The 15,567-nt window shown below is 41.2% G+C and overlaps 1 protein-coding gene across 1 annotated transcript; it reads right to left on the bottom strand.

Moving 5' to 3' along the window:
• Positions 1 to 11,456: 11,456 nt before the first annotated feature.
• Positions 11,457 to 15,304, bottom strand: fbxl15 (F-box and leucine-rich repeat protein 15). Its single transcript, XM_034570706.1, has 5 exons — positions 15,133 to 15,304; positions 14,526 to 14,685; positions 13,267 to 13,769; positions 12,939 to 13,157; positions 11,457 to 12,763 (listed from the first exon to the last, which is right to left on the bottom strand). The coding sequence occupies exons 1-4, from the start codon at positions 15,156 to 15,158 to the stop codon at positions 12,968 to 12,970; spliced, it is 879 nt and encodes a 292-aa protein (XP_034426597.1). The 5' UTR covers positions 15,159 to 15,304; the 3' UTR covers positions 11,457 to 12,763; positions 12,939 to 12,967.
• Between the last annotated feature and the right edge of the window lie 263 nt (positions 15,305 to 15,567).

Below are 15,567 nucleotides of genomic sequence, written 5' to 3'. Positions count from 1 at the left end.
CTACAGCACGTGTTGTCACGTCACAATTCATCTGCTGTTTTCAGACATGAACTCCGGATCATTTCTGGAAAATTGGTTGGATGTGCACAGGGGTTCTTTGAATTGTTTGGGATCAAATTAGCTTTTTGGATTTAGGGATGCTATTAAAAGAATTTGTATAGATTACATGGACTGTAAATAAAGATGGGAGACATGATGGCTTCCCAACAAGTGAAGCCAAAGTGTCGCCACCTGATGGCTGGCTGCGGTATATGTCATGAATCCCTCCGTGTGAGTGGATGGGACATGGTTCCAACAAAAAAGTACACGTCAAATATATATTTTTCTCGAACATGGTTTCTGTCATTTGAGGTAGTTCTTGCCACAAGAAGCGTTAGTAATTTGATACTATGAAAACTGGGGGAAACGTCATAAGTGACAGTTGAGACTGACTCGTGATTGGTCGAGCACATGTATCAATGGGACCTTGATGCCTTGGCTTCATTCCTTGATCCCGTCTCCACAGACTCTGGCTCTAAATGCACAAGATGGCAGCATTAGACATTCTGGCTTCATTTCTGGACAATGGGAGGAAGTGGAGATGCGTCGTCCATCTTTATACACTGTGATAGTTATAGTGAGCTGTTTGTAACTATGGGTGAGAAATTGTGCTCCAGGCACAAAGTTGAGCAACTGAATTAAGAAACCCAATGTGCATAATACCTACTTATACAGATGACTCTTAATGCAGTCATCACGTGTCCTGTCTTAGTATTAAATATAAAGCAACAAGGCAAAAAATCAGTTTCGTGCAAACACCTATTGTAAGCATCAACGCTGCATCCACAGATCATCGGAGGTGGCGACTCCCTGCCATGTTAACAAACTGACGGCGGATGCAGTGGTGGTGGGGGGGTGTCAAGATGACCTAAATCCTTGTTTGTGAGGCTGGCTGGTCAGAGCTGAGGAGGGGAACACTGCTGGAGGCGCTCGGAAGACAAGGCCCAACGTAGACCAGGTCATGCCTGAGTGACCCGACGAGCCCCAGATTTACACACTGTACACACCCCAGCATCTGGGCCAACAGGGAGCCACACACACACACACACACACACACACACACACACACACACACACACACACACACACACACACACACACACACACACACACAGCTAACTCACAGATACACACACATCCACACTATCACTGTGAAGACAGGACAGGGACTCACCATGGGGAAATCTATACAGTTTATAATTGGGGGAAGGCTACTGAAGGAAGAAGAGAACCATAACAAATCTACACAAGGGTGCATGAGGCTAAATAGACCTGGATGTCTGAAAGGAGACTCAGAAAAGGGGGATGATTTTAGGAGGGGAGATATGATAAATACATGTGGAGCAGTGCAAGAGTATAAGTGTGTCTGTTGTGTTATTTGTCAGTTTTTTCCCTCATTTTGGTTCAGATTTTCAAAAGGAAGTTCACGCAAAACATCCACATTCACGTACATCGGAATTCACATAAAGAGGAAAAGAAGAAGTACATGTATTTGGTTGGTTATAGGTAAAAAAACAGCCAAATATAACTAAGGGATTACAGTAGGAGGCTGTTAACTATTACTCACCTTAAACACGTCATTCTGAAAACCCTGAGCTGTGTGTGTCAGAGGATTTGTCACCTCCGCTGTGAGGTTTTCCTGCTTTTCAAAACACACAAAGAGGGAAAATTAAATCCTTGGAGGAGGATTTAGACACTTATATAACTCCCCAATTATAAAGTTTTTTTCCCCCCTTCCCCTTCAAGAAGCCTCAGTGCCCTCCCTTCTGTTTATATGACTCACAAATATCTAATACTGAACTGTGTATAATGCCAGTGTGCCCACATGACTGCAGAAAAGGCTCTTTCGCTTTCTGCCCGACTGAGTCAGGCATAATGGGAGGCTTGAAAAGCTGCGAGCTTAAACCAGCACAGTCCTGACAAAGCCTCGGTGGCTTGCTGGGAGACTGTGCATCCCGGGAAGTTGCCAAAAAACTAATTTTCAAGAGCACTCAGCATGCTCCTAAAGCTGTCTAATGGAACCACACCCAGGCCGGACGCTAAATACCTCAACTCCTGCATGGGCAATTTGCTGACAATGACGAATGGAGTGATCACAAATTCAAATTTAAGAGAAAGACATAAGAAATGATGGAGAAACAGCTTTTCCCAACATGCAACACGAGAGCTGTAGACTGTACGGCCAAACGTATGTGGATGCTTCAACCGTTTAACCAATATGTGATTGTTGAATATATAATAGTCACTCCACTCTTCTGTGAAGGTTTTAAACAGTTTGTCAGAACCAGGTTGCAAATATTTTCTTCCACGCAGTCACAAGAGCATCTGTGATAATGGCTCTGATGTTGGGTGATAGGGTTTTATAAAGGTCAGTCAAGTTCTTCAACACTATAGGGCTGCAACTAATGATTATGTCCATTATCAGTCAATCTACAGATAAATTAATCGACTCATTACCGGGTGAAAACACCACTGAGCTTCAACTTCAACACAACGTCTCACTTTGACCAACAACACTTATTTCATTTACTCATATCATCATATCATGTATAACAAAGGCAAAGAGAAAACACTCATATGAGACACTAGAACGTTTTGAATTGCGGGACTTTATTGAGATGCATTTTTGCACTTTTTATTACTGAGGGTCGGGAAGAAATGTTCTTTAATTTTGGCCATATAGAATGTGTTATCCTAATCGATATCAATACCTAAGTTCTGCACGATGTCTGAAATGAAAAACCCAAACTGATTAATTGAAATACGTGTGAAAACTAAACAAAATAAAGCAATTTACTACACAAACTAAAATGTAACTAATCAAACACATTGTTTATAAAGTCTGGACATAAAAATGCACATACCTGTGTGTTCTATCCTACGTCGGGTAAGTAAATCTGATTCACGAGAGAGTATCTTGTACAAAGAATGCTTGGTATTTTCCTCCGTTCTCTTAAAAGACATATTTTATGATAAACCACAATGACGCTGAGTCATCAAGAGGTCCCTTTTTGACCCCCCCCCCTCTTTACCTGATGGCCTCAACCCTCCCTTTCCCCTCGACTTATATTTCAACCAACCTTTGGTGTACCTGTTTACATGTCTGTGGGTGGTCCGGCTGGAACTTAAAAAAAAAAAAAAGTCCCTTCCCCCTCACACACTGGCAGATCCAGGCAGAGAGTACCTGTTTACCCGATATAAGGAAACGGCCGAAGCTGCCTGCTTGTTTTGCAGTTTACGTCCTCGGCAGAAAAGGATCGAGGGTGGGATCATTCAGTGAAAAAAGAAAGAAGTCCCCTGGTCTGGCCTCAGGACCACCTAACCTGTGGCTTCTATTCCTGAACCCTTAATGTGTGTGTGGTTGGGGGGGGGGGGGGGCCTTTTTCTCCGACAGTGCTTCCCCATATTCCCTGACCCCACAGAGACATACAGTGGGCAAATATAAAGCAGGGCTTCATGAAGCCTGAGCTTATCTGGGCTCTGAAAGTATGTGAGACATGCCTGGGAACAAAAGGCCGTCTCTCAGCCTGGGAGCGGGCCAAGGGGATCTCTTTCAGCGGCCACAGATTGCCCTGTGTTTTCTTAATTGACAGACCCTGGCCACATTTGATAGAAATGACATGCAGCTGGCAGACAGCCCCCGTCCGTCCAGGTAGAGACCACCTTTCAGCAGCGAAATTGTCCTCAATCTACTTCATAAAGAAGTTCCATGGAGGTCTCCCACGTCTGCGTCACACACGCATCGTGCTGTGGTGGGTTCATCTCGCTGGGCTTTACACCTGCGTGGGAAAAGTTGGTTGAATGTTGTGGGGCCAGCTCTCACTCATCTATACGTACACGGTGGAGGTTATTTCACAAACACTTTTATTTATCTACAAACTGTAGAATCCTATATTTCACTGATTGTATTTAACTCAACTTTTAATACCTATAATTCTATTTAAAACATAACCAGACTCACTCTAATGTATATATGTTAAAATGTTTTCATTCATAATGTACATGTGGTATATTTCTTTCTAGTAAACCCTCTAGTATCCACTTTCTTAGTTTTCTCTATGTAGATACTGTAAAGATCTATATGCACAATGGCCTCTGTGTGGCTTCATGTTCCCTATCCCCCCAGTCTGAGGAAAGCACGTCCTCCGCTGGCCACACACAGTAGTGCACCCTTTTTTTATAGCAGGCCTGTCAATCAAGATGCAACCACACTTTATCTGTGTTTGTAAATTGAAGCCTGATATCGAATCTCCAATAGAATTAAATTCTATTTCATATAGAAAATGTGGTTGTATGTTAGTATTGGGGAAAAACCTAAAAATCTTTAAATGATGCTTTAAAAAAGTGTCCAAAGTAGCATCTTGAACTTAATTCACTTTTTTATTTCCTCTGTTAATTGTTTGTATTCTGACTTATTATTATTATTGTTTTTTTCACTGTGGTCATAATTTATTGTAGGTTGTGTCTATGTGGCTGGAAGGTCCTGAAAAAAAGAAATCTTTCAAAAGTTAATAAGAGCAAGAACAAATCAAAACACGCTTCAGGGATGTGAGGCTCTGATTTTAAAAAACAAAACCATATTATGTGGAGGTTCAGTCCGAGAATGGTGGTGTTAATAATTACTGCATTTATATACTTTTCCATTAGAGTCTTAACAACTGCTTCTTTATGATAGTGTGTCTTTAGTGTGTCGCCACTTCAGTGCTGAGAAGATGCTAATGCATCTCGGCGATCTTCTCATGATGACAAGCAACAACATAAACTGCCCAAATTCCTTTGTCACGTCACATATTGTCCAAGTCTCTCGTGTGCATTTAGACGCCGGGCATCAGAGAGGCCCAAGCTCCACAGGGAATAAAGAGGACGACATATGGCATCCATGTCTCAAGCCCTGTGATCCGCGTGGGCTGATTTCCCATCCGGTGCAGGAAAGAGGGGATTTCAGGGTGCCAAACGGTGTTGGTCCCCTGTGGATATTACTGGGCCATGGAAGATAAGAAACCAGCCACCCCAGACATCCACGTCCATCAGGGACAGATAAGAGATGAAAAGGCCGATCAGCTCCATCTGAACCTCCTCTGATCTACTACAGGCTGGATGTGCTGCGACCTTACAGCGCTCACTACCAGAAGTTTTCCTTTTCTTTTCTTTTGGTTTTCTTACATTTAGGTTGCTACTACTGCATAAGTATATTTTTCAATAATTGAGTGTTCATTCGTTTTTATGAGGGTTTCCCAGGGTCCTGATAGATCAAGTTGTTTATTTGAGAGTCAAACAGGCCACGTGAACTTAAAGCAAATGTGCAACATCTTTCACAAAACACAATAATCCAGTAAATCACATTAGTCAGAAATGTGGGATATTATTGTACTAAAGAGTGTAATCCTTAAATGGTCATTTATATTCAAATTCAAAAGCTGAAATGTTGTAGTCAAAGTAGCCTGAAAATAAAATAGGTCATTGGTCTTTTAGTTACAGTCATAACTCTGGTTTTCTATAAAAGGTCATTTTCATTGCTCAACTTAAACAGAATAAGTAAAGGAGTTACTGAAATCAAATTAGAATAACTTAAACCTACTTAAAATAAACCTAAAATAAAGAAATATGTTTGCCTTGGCCTGTTTGGGGTATAAAAGGCGAATCTAAGGCCTTTAACCTTTAGTGTGTAAATCATTATGCTTAAAATGGTCTGCACAGAATCAGGGGAGTTAAAGATGATAAAAACCTTGTTCACCAGCATATTTTCAGCATATTCAGGCATTTCAGTTGCATTCTGACCCTTCCTAATCAATTACTCCAAATATTAGATGATGGACTGGACAAGTGTTGGTTTAAAAGCAGGTCCATTCCTCCACTCTCTCAGCCCTGAGAGTTGACCCCCCTCCTGCCCCAGCCCTCTGACACCCAGGGTTGAGTCCCTGCCCAGTCCCGGGCACCCAGAGGCCAAGTTTCTATAGTTATGCTTCATTTGCCAACGATATATACACACACTGATTTACCTAATAGAGAATACAGTAAACGCATACAAAAAGAAAAAAACATGATGAGTATCCGTCCTGGCAGGAGCATTTTGCCCTCTGACTAATCTGGGCTGCTAAATTGTGAGTAACTGTGTTGAACTTGTGTCCTCCAGCCAACAGAGATCAGAGTTCAGCATTGTGCTGTAATCGCAGATCACATCTTGTTATGCTTAGTGGACACTGAGAGATGCCGGAGGCTGTAATTTACTTTGCGGGAACACAAAGATCTGCGTCAAGACAAAGACAAAGTCTGAATTCGGTGAACAAAGGCCCAATTTAAATTAAACACCATCCATGTCTGTAGATGGGGATATCCAAGAAATGAAGTGTGATGATTTGGAGGAGGATATCTCTTCATGTTTGAATCCACAATATGATTAACACATTCAAAAAAAAAATACAAAAACATCACCTTAGCCTCCTCTGTCTCATTCAGCCGAGCTGCTTCCCTCTGACATGGAGGAAACTCGCAGTATTATTTGACAAATGGAGCACAAACAGCAAAATATGTGTTTAGTACATGTCCCGGCCCGTAGATTAATGACATTAACGAAGTTTCCATTAGCGCAGCGATCGGGGGAGACAGAGGCGTCCATGCGTGAATCCACATGACTGAATCACTGATAAGAGAAAATGAAACACATCTCTGTGGGCCAAGAGGGGCCAGGAAACGCCACTCCAAATTAGCCCGCGGCCCAATTTGTTGTTACTTCATTAACCGACCAGCATCTGCAGAGGAGGGGAGGCAAGTTGTGACCCATCTTCAGTTGAAAAAAATTCCCATCTCTGATTTTTGAGAAGGCCTCAGGAAAAAGAGAAGGAGCAGCTCCCTGTGCAGAAAGGTTGGAGTGGATCAGGGATCTGACAGGAGCTCCATCAGCCGGTTACTGTGCACGAGGAGAGTTTCACCTGGTTGTGAATCCCCATCATAAACATCTGGAGCATGACAGTGAACAAGAGAGGACACGTGGGTCTGTTCAGCTCAGGTTTCAAGATCTCAAAGCTGATATCTCCCCCGTGGATCTATTGTTTCAATGGATATTCAAGACGACCATGAAGTGTCTTAACGTCAGAATTGTTGGAACACAGGGTCTCTTTTCTTGGAAAATGTGCAGTTAAAACATTTGAAATAATGAAACTTTTTAAACTCACAGACGCATTAATGTCCCCCTTATATATAATATATGCTATTATTGATATACTGTTATATGTATTATATAACAACTGGGTTCTTCTGCAGTTGCTAGGAGGTCCATGGTAAGGTAATGGCTTAATGGCTAAAACAGGTGAAACCTCCAGCTTCTTCTGCCACTTTCCAAACTGTCTGCGGTCAAGTTGCATTATGGGTCATGTAAGCGAGATGCTGTTGTCAGACAATATCTCTGGTTCTGCTGCATTGACTTTTATACCTTTTTAAAACTGTCCCATCATGAGTCTGATAATATTATAGGATATAGTGCTGGAGTATTGGAGTATTATTCAAGTCCATCAGCTAAAGATCATTACTCAAGTGTCTCTTTTACACAGATATTTACAGTGCTAGCATCAAAACTATTGATTATTGTTATTACCGACATTTTTAATTGATCGACTCATTATTTAATCACTAGAATAACACATCATAAGTTCCTTCAGCTCAAGGTGATGTCTTCAGAAAACTTGTTTGACCTGATCAACAGTCAAAAACCAGATTATATTCAATTTAGTGATTTTAAAGATATAAATAAAAGCATAAGATCCTAACATCTGAGAATCTACTTTACAAATTACTTAAATAAATAAGTTAAAAGGTTCCATCAACAACAAAATTATATTAAAACTCAATTGTTGTCATTAATTGATCATTTCAGCACAATAGCACATGGAGAAACCGGCACCTGATGGTAATGCCATAAAAATAGTGGCAGATATTTTAATTAATATTGTCATTCTTTTATTTTGGTGAATTTTTTGTTGTTTCTCTTAATCACAACTTCTGTTATAAGCAATGATTCGTTAATGAAGACACCACACAGTGACGATGCTGGAGTGAAACACAGGGTTCCTCCCAAAGAACTGGGCCAGCACATTCTTCAGCCATGCAGTCAGTGAACACTCGAGTCTCTCTGGCTGTGAGGCTCCATTCATTCAGGGCAAATCACACAAAAAATGTCTTAATGAAGAGGTAAACTTAGTGCGGACTAACTAAGCGGTCTGCGGGGCCGGAGCCGGCTGACCATGTGTTCCCCGTCCGGGCCCGGGGTTAGGGCCGCGGTAATTAGGGAGGATGCTAATGGCTCTGACAAGTCTGAGTCCCTGGAAAGCTGGAAACGTCGCTTCAATTAGACGGCACCCTGAAGACGTCTTGTGTGGTATTGTCATTCATTCCACTCGGAGGCTGCAAACACACATAATATAGTTTTATTTGCTCACATCCCTGAAGCCTGAAAGATTTTCCATCACCAGCACCTTCACTTCCCTCCCAAACCTGAGCCCACCAGATTCTAAACACACATGTTTATTCATGCCGATTTTTAAAACCCGACATTATTTCCTGCTTGGTTGATCGACATTTCGATGGCCACGCTCACAAAAGCCACTTTAATGTTGTCATTAGTTATGCTTCTCTGGTGGGCAAAAGATGGATCCCTAAGTCCCAGGATCCAACGGGGACCGTGTGTGAATGGTTGGGGGAGATAAACTACATCAAATAAACGGGGGAAAGACTCATTCACTGATGGAAGACGGCGGCGGAAAAAAGTCTGTTAATTAAAAATATGAAAATGAACAAAATCTCTGACACAGTTTTGGGCCCGTCTGAGCAGCTACAGTGATTCTCGCTCCACCTTATAAGAACTTCATTTAATTAACAGGAGGCTGCAAAGTATCTTCAAGCAGTTTCTAATTATTTTCCTGAGCAGATTTTTAAGATGATGTATAAACGACTCAAAGTATTTAGCTAATTCTTACTTTATTATTCAGTTGGTTAATGTTACATGAAAAATATTCCCAAGTTTACTTATTTCTCTTGGTTTTTTTAAACTTGAATGTGGTTTTATTTGCAGGTGGATTTAAGTAACATTGACATTCAAGCCTTTTGTTTGACTGGTTGTTATACGACATGAGACAAATAGTAACTGACCTGTAGATATGAAGTCAAAAGCTATTTAAAAGTAGAACTTATACTTGAGACTTACACTTATTAGCCTTATATATTTTATACATATACATTTCTTTCTTTAACTCATAGAATGCAAGTGTTTGGTAATGGTTGAGGAGATTCAGTAATACTATACTAATAAGTATGTGGGTTTAATTGTGTTCAAACAGCTTATGGTGTATTGATGTATATAAAAATTTGATTTGAGATATTTAGTTTCCTGCTTCGCCTTTAAGGAAATACAATGTGTATTATGTGTGTCTGAGTGTGTGTGTAGTATCATGTTTGTGAGAGAATGTAACTGCAAATGGTAAATATTCCCTGCTGCTGAGTTTTGGATAAACGTGTAAAATCGTTAATTTCAATCCAGCTGAAAAACAAGATCTCAATCTATTATACGTGGCCAAACAGAACTGACAATTTAAAACAAGTCTGTAAATGTATTGTTAACATGTCAGGTCTATCAAAGAAAAAGAATGAGCTCCTCAATACCTCAAACTGTAAATTCATGTCTACTGTAGAATTTAACAACTCGCAGACTAAACTTTGAGAACACGTCAGAATGAATTTGTCTTTTTCACACATTTGATGCATAACAACAGCATCAACTAGCCCATAATTCACATTTTTTGTCACCAAACACAGTGGTAGAGTCATATTTACATAGGGTCACATATTTTGAAAACTGCGATATTGATGTTCAGAACAGACTGGAAGATATGATGCTATATGAAAAGGACCAAATGATGTTTGGTGATATTTTATATAGACAGATTATCAAACTTTTCATATCAAATACCTAAATATAATGTTAACAATAGGTCACAATCTTTGCTTTACAGCTAAACCACTAAATAAAATACAGTATATAATACTAATTTTGACAGTGGTAGCACAGCTATATATATATATATATATATATTATATTATAATTGTTTTATTGGAAGGATCACAGTCAGTAAATTACTCTGTCAGGGAGGACATCGAAAAGCAGCCTGAGATTAAAACTCAAATTTATTCTTTCTTTTAATAAGTACAGTATATTACATGCTGCCAGGGGCTAAAGCTGCATTCTGAATAAAATGAAGCAACCACATTGTTGTGCCTCGGTATAAAATGATCAGTTTCTATTGATCAATAATTTAGACAAGTGCCAGATTATTGGCAGGGAGACAAAATATGTTGGGCCGGCTGCATTTGAGAAAACCCCCCACACACTCAATCACTGGAACAGAAATTGCTCCATGGTATATAATAACGCAGCGATGTTTCTTTCCCCCTCCTGCAGATCAATGCTAATTGAAGTCTTACATGATGAATGTAGTCTGAAACGTTTTTAACCCACTGGCTGCTGGACAGGAGCGAGGACGGTTCACCGAGCACATGAGGTGTTTTTACACGGATTATTGAGACTGAGCAGTTACAGCTGATTCGTATAATTCCCTTTGCGTGCATAGGAATATTCTCCATTGTGCATCATTTGATCACTTGATAGTTTTGGTTTAAGTGTGAATAAAATACAGAGAGATTATTCAAAACGAGTGGCTTCGCGAGTTGAAATTTCACAACCACCGATGCTGTAAAGTCTCCTCGGTAGCAGAAGGAAAACCGGTCGATCCTCCCAATGTAACTCTCTGTAGGTGCACACTGAGCTCGTGGACGGCACACGGCAGATGGGGTAAACCGTGCCATCAAGTGGAAAATAGACCTGTTGTGTTGTCACAGAGACAAGTTACAATATAGTCTGCCCACCGGACCTCCAGGGGAAACTGAGGGAGTTTAACACCTAGCTGCTGCAGCGAGGGGATTCTTACTGTGCAATCACTGCATCAGGTTCATGATGCTTGTTCACAAACCGCCTTAGTAATCAAACAAAAACTTTTCATCATCTAAATCTTAGCAAAAGAGATTCTTGGCCTTTTCATACAGGTTCCTCCTGATACTGGCTGTTGATATATTTAAATAATAGAGCTGCATGCACTGTTAGTTTAGATGTAATCATGCAACATGAAAAAAATAAACATCCCGACTCACTGCTGCCACCTTGTGCCTCTTTGAGTCATAGACCCACAGTGCACTGAAGTTCTGCTCGACAATGTGAATCTTGTTTTTCTCGATCGCTGCACTTTTGCACACAAACACAGGCACAGACATCCTTCTCACTGGTAGAGAAGGATTTTGTGTGTATACAATGCTGCTAATTAAATTTAAGAATACCATTTATTGCTTTGTCCAAACAGTCGATGGCGGAAAAGTGATGGTGTTGTATTTTATAATTTAATATTTGTTTGTATAAATCATACATTTTGTTACAGGGAAACATTTCAACACAGTTGCTTTGTACAAAAGTCATTTCAAAGGCTTAAAGGAAAACAGTCATAATAAATTCCTATACTTATTTCAAACATGTTCTATGCATTTATTACCTCCGTCAAGGATGTTTCCATCCGTTTGTCTGTTCGATTCTTTGTTGGCAGGATTATGCAAAAACTACTTTACTGACTTCCATGACATTTTTTGGAGGGGTAGGGCATGATGTAAGGAGGAGGATTTTGGTGGATCCATTTTTTTTTTTTAACTTTCTATAACATTTCTCTACATTTTTGTGGATTTCTCCTAGAATAATTCATTGATATTGATAAAAGAGGCATGTTAAGGGGATTGATATTTATGAGTGTTTGCAATTTGGTGCAGACGCAAATAAGAATCTGGATCTAGTGAATTTAATTGTGGTTTCATTAGGGGACTGTTGGGCCTTGGTGGAGATCCTCTCTCAACAGAGTGCCATTCAGGTTACTAATGTAGATTAAAGGGGTTGCATCACACAAAACAAAACAGCACATTCCCAGTTACCCCAGCATCATTTAGCCATTAAGACTTGATTGAAGTGTTAGAACTGTTGCTTAAAACAGTTTTCATCAGGAAACATTTAAGCACTGTAAACAATGAGGTCTGTTGATGATCCTGAGGAGACATTCTTTCTGGAAGACACATGATCTACACAACAAACAAAGCGCCTTCACTGTGTCGTGATGGCAGGCAGAGGTCTCAGAAAAGGAGATAATAAAAAAACCTGGACGAATAAAACAAAAGGCTAGACAGAGCTGGTGGTAAGTGGGAAAAAAGCTTGGCAGGAAACATTGGGTGAACGGTTCCTTTAAATGGACACTTAACATGCAAAATGAGACGTTTAATTCAACTCAAACATGTTTTAAATGTTTCTAAATGAAACATAAGGATTACGGCTTCTTCTTTTTTTTCTCACAATATCATGTACACAAGGTACAAACAATACAACACACTCACTGTACTTTGGTTAGAATTGCTTTTTTTTTTCTAAAAACCAAGATTATAACAACACCCCAAAAAAGTGCAGTGACATATTTTGGACATGAGGCAGCAATTCTTTAAAATGTACATGGCTTTCTTCAGTCATTTAAGCATTTTCAGTACCATCTTGAATACGTATCTCCGATCACATTCAAACTTGAGTGCAACACATTCAGGGTTTTATAGGATTGTCTCACAGCAGCTCATGAGCCTGTGACTGCTGATATGAAGACACCTGTAGCAAAGAAATGTTGATTACCATCGATCGACTGTTTCCAACATTATTTGTTAATGAAATGTGCTGCGAATTATGATTTTAAGTTCTGGGACCATTTGGATATTTGACACTCGAGTTTAGACATTAACACGTAATGAGCTTGTAGAGTAGATATACTGCTGATACCACCTACCTGCGTCGTGCAGATTCATGACCCTTTGGTTATATCTGGAGATTGATAAAAGGAGCGAACCCCAGCACGTCCTGAAGAAGCACCAGAGCCCTCTGTAATGGTGGCTCCACATCTATCACAACGTTGCGCTTCCGTAGAGGATCGAGGCTCGACTCTGTCACATTGTGGCAGTGATTCACCTTCAGGGACTGTAGCTTTGGGCAATACTCCGCAACGGTCCTGTGAGCACAGCATGCATAAGGCATTACGGATGGTCGCACAAATGAGACGATACGTGTCAAAGTGTCGACACAAAGTTAGTTGGATTCAACTTGAGAGTAAGATGTACCTGATGGACTCGTTTCTGACCCTCAGGCAACCCGTCAGGTCCAGCTGCTCCAGACCCCTGCAGTTCTTGGCCACCTCCTCCACCGACTCGTCAGTGACGTTGGCGTTGACTGCCAAAGATAGAGACCTCAACTTCAAGCACTTCTTGGCCAGGTAGCAGATGGCGTCGTCCTTGAGCTGGCGGCAGGCGGTGATGTCGATCGACTGCAGCCCCCCGCAGTGGTCGGCCAGGCTGCGCAGGGACAGGCTATCCACCCACTCGCAGTGCGCCAGGCCGAGGTGCTGGAGGTGCGCGCAGCTCAGCGACACGGCCACCAGGGAGTGGCGGGTGAGCCAAACGCACCCGCCCATTTCCACTCGATGCAGATGCTGGTTCTGGCCGATGACCGGCAGCAGCTCCTGGTCCGTCACCCAGTCTGAGCAGTTCTGAAGCGACAGCCTCTGGAGAATTTTGCTGTCCTTTAACATGGAGCAAAATGATTCCTTGGGAATGCATTGTCCAATCTGTCAACAGAGCAGAAAGCAGACTTCTTCAAGTACTGCAAACAACTTGCATCTCAGTATCTGCAGGCCTTAAAAACACACTCAATCCAGGTCCCGCAACAAAAGGCCTTAAGAGGTATTAGAAAGTATGAAATTTCATTTATAAAGTCATGTGTACGTGGGAGACATAAAACACTTAGAAAACTGCGAGTGAACTGTGTGCGAAGGAGGCTTTTACTACGTCGGCCAAGAGGTTGTTTTCAAAAAGGCATTTTACCATGAAACTTACTTTAACATTAGGAGATTGGACATTTTTCCACATTTTCATTGATTTCTAGGAGGATTACTCATGGATCATGAAGAGGGGACTTTAAGGGGACTGATATTTCTAATATCCAAATAAAAATCCTGATCTAGTGAACCTAAATGAGGTTTCATAGGAGGAATGGGCGGCAGAGGAGTGCCGTTCTAGTTATCATCAAAATCATTGAGAAGAACAGTTGCTAGGAGCTCATTTTAGCAGAAACTTTAATCAATTTATAACTGATTTATCTATCAATCTTCTGCCACTTATCTAGGTCCAGGTTCAATAGATCATAAACAATCACATGTAACGAGGAAGTACATTTAAGTTCAAGTAAAATCTCAGGATATTGGAGGCCTAATTGTGTCTTTTAGGTTTCTGTAAGATCTCTGACAGTGAAATCTGTGTAACACGTGTGATGTTCAGCTTCACCCCGCATTGCACTGAGAGGAAAACAAAGTCCACACACTCACCGGGGACGGATCAAATGTCCTGCAGTTGGCCAGGTAGACCTGGACGAGGCTGTGGAACTGCTTGCTCACCCTCTGCAGACTCACCACATGCTGCAGGGGCAAGTGGCACAAGATGTGGGGGACCAGGACATCTTCCCAGGGCAGATCCAGGAGCTGACACCTGCAGAGGAGAGAGACACACACACACACACACACACACACACACACACACACACACACACACACACACACACACACACACACACACACACACACACACACACACACACACACACACACACACACACACACACACCTGAGTGTTTACAGTGTTTAAAGCTGACACAACGATAACAACACACGGTTACATGCTAACCTGGGGGTTTAAAGGGCAGGAGAACAGCAGCTGGGTTACATGCGCAGACTGGAGAGTCTCTACCAGCGGTGTCACGGGCGTAAACATTCAAAACACAAGTCCGCTTCCATGTTTAAAGGACACGGACACACGGGCTCGGTGACTCGGCTGTTGTCGCTATCTATAGCCGCTAGCGGAGAAGCTAACCTGCCGGGGCCACCGACCCCGCTGGGTTTGTAAATTAAAAAAACACTGCATTTTAAAGCCACTCACGTCCGTATCTTGGCTTCTTCGCTCATTGTGAGTCCGATACGTTAGACACCGTTTTTCAACGTGTGTTGTTCTTCACACAAGCACAAAAACAACGTGTTTAGCTTTAGCATCTTTCGACCGGTTGAGGTGTAGCCCGAACCCGGTGCTGCCTTCAAGGACCGTCGGGAAGAATGAACCACAGTGAAAGACCACAATGTTGTTAGTTAATTAATTATGTATTATTACCATTATTCTTATTATTCTAATTTATAATAATAATATTCTAGACAAACAACAAGCAGCATTCAAATCCAACAGTGTATGAATTGTATGCATACAATTTAAGGATGACAGGGATAAAAACACTAAACGTTAAAATAATATATCTCCAAAAGGATCATGGTCTTCCCTGAATACTACTGCAAAAAACATGTGATATGAAAAATGATACAAATC

This window comes from Hippoglossus hippoglossus, chromosome 19 (genome assembly GCF_009819705.1).
Source record: "Hippoglossus hippoglossus isolate fHipHip1 chromosome 19, fHipHip1.pri, whole genome shotgun sequence".
NCBI classification, from domain to species: Eukaryota; Metazoa; Chordata; class Actinopteri; order Pleuronectiformes; family Pleuronectidae; genus Hippoglossus; species Hippoglossus hippoglossus.
This window is presented reverse-complemented; position numbering and strand designations above follow the sequence as displayed.

Coding starts and splice junctions, on each gene's coding strand:
- fbxl15 (XM_034570706.1), bottom strand. CDS start 15,158: ATGAGCGAAGAAGCCAAGATACGGAC. Junction 14,686..15,132: donor GAAGAAGCCAAGATACGGAC/GTGAGTGGCTTT, acceptor TCTCCTCTGCAG/GTGTCAGCTCCTGGATCTGC. Junction 13,158..13,266: donor GTCAGAAACGAGTCCATCAG/GTACATCTTACT, acceptor CTGTGCTCACAG/GACCGTTGCGGAGTATTGCC.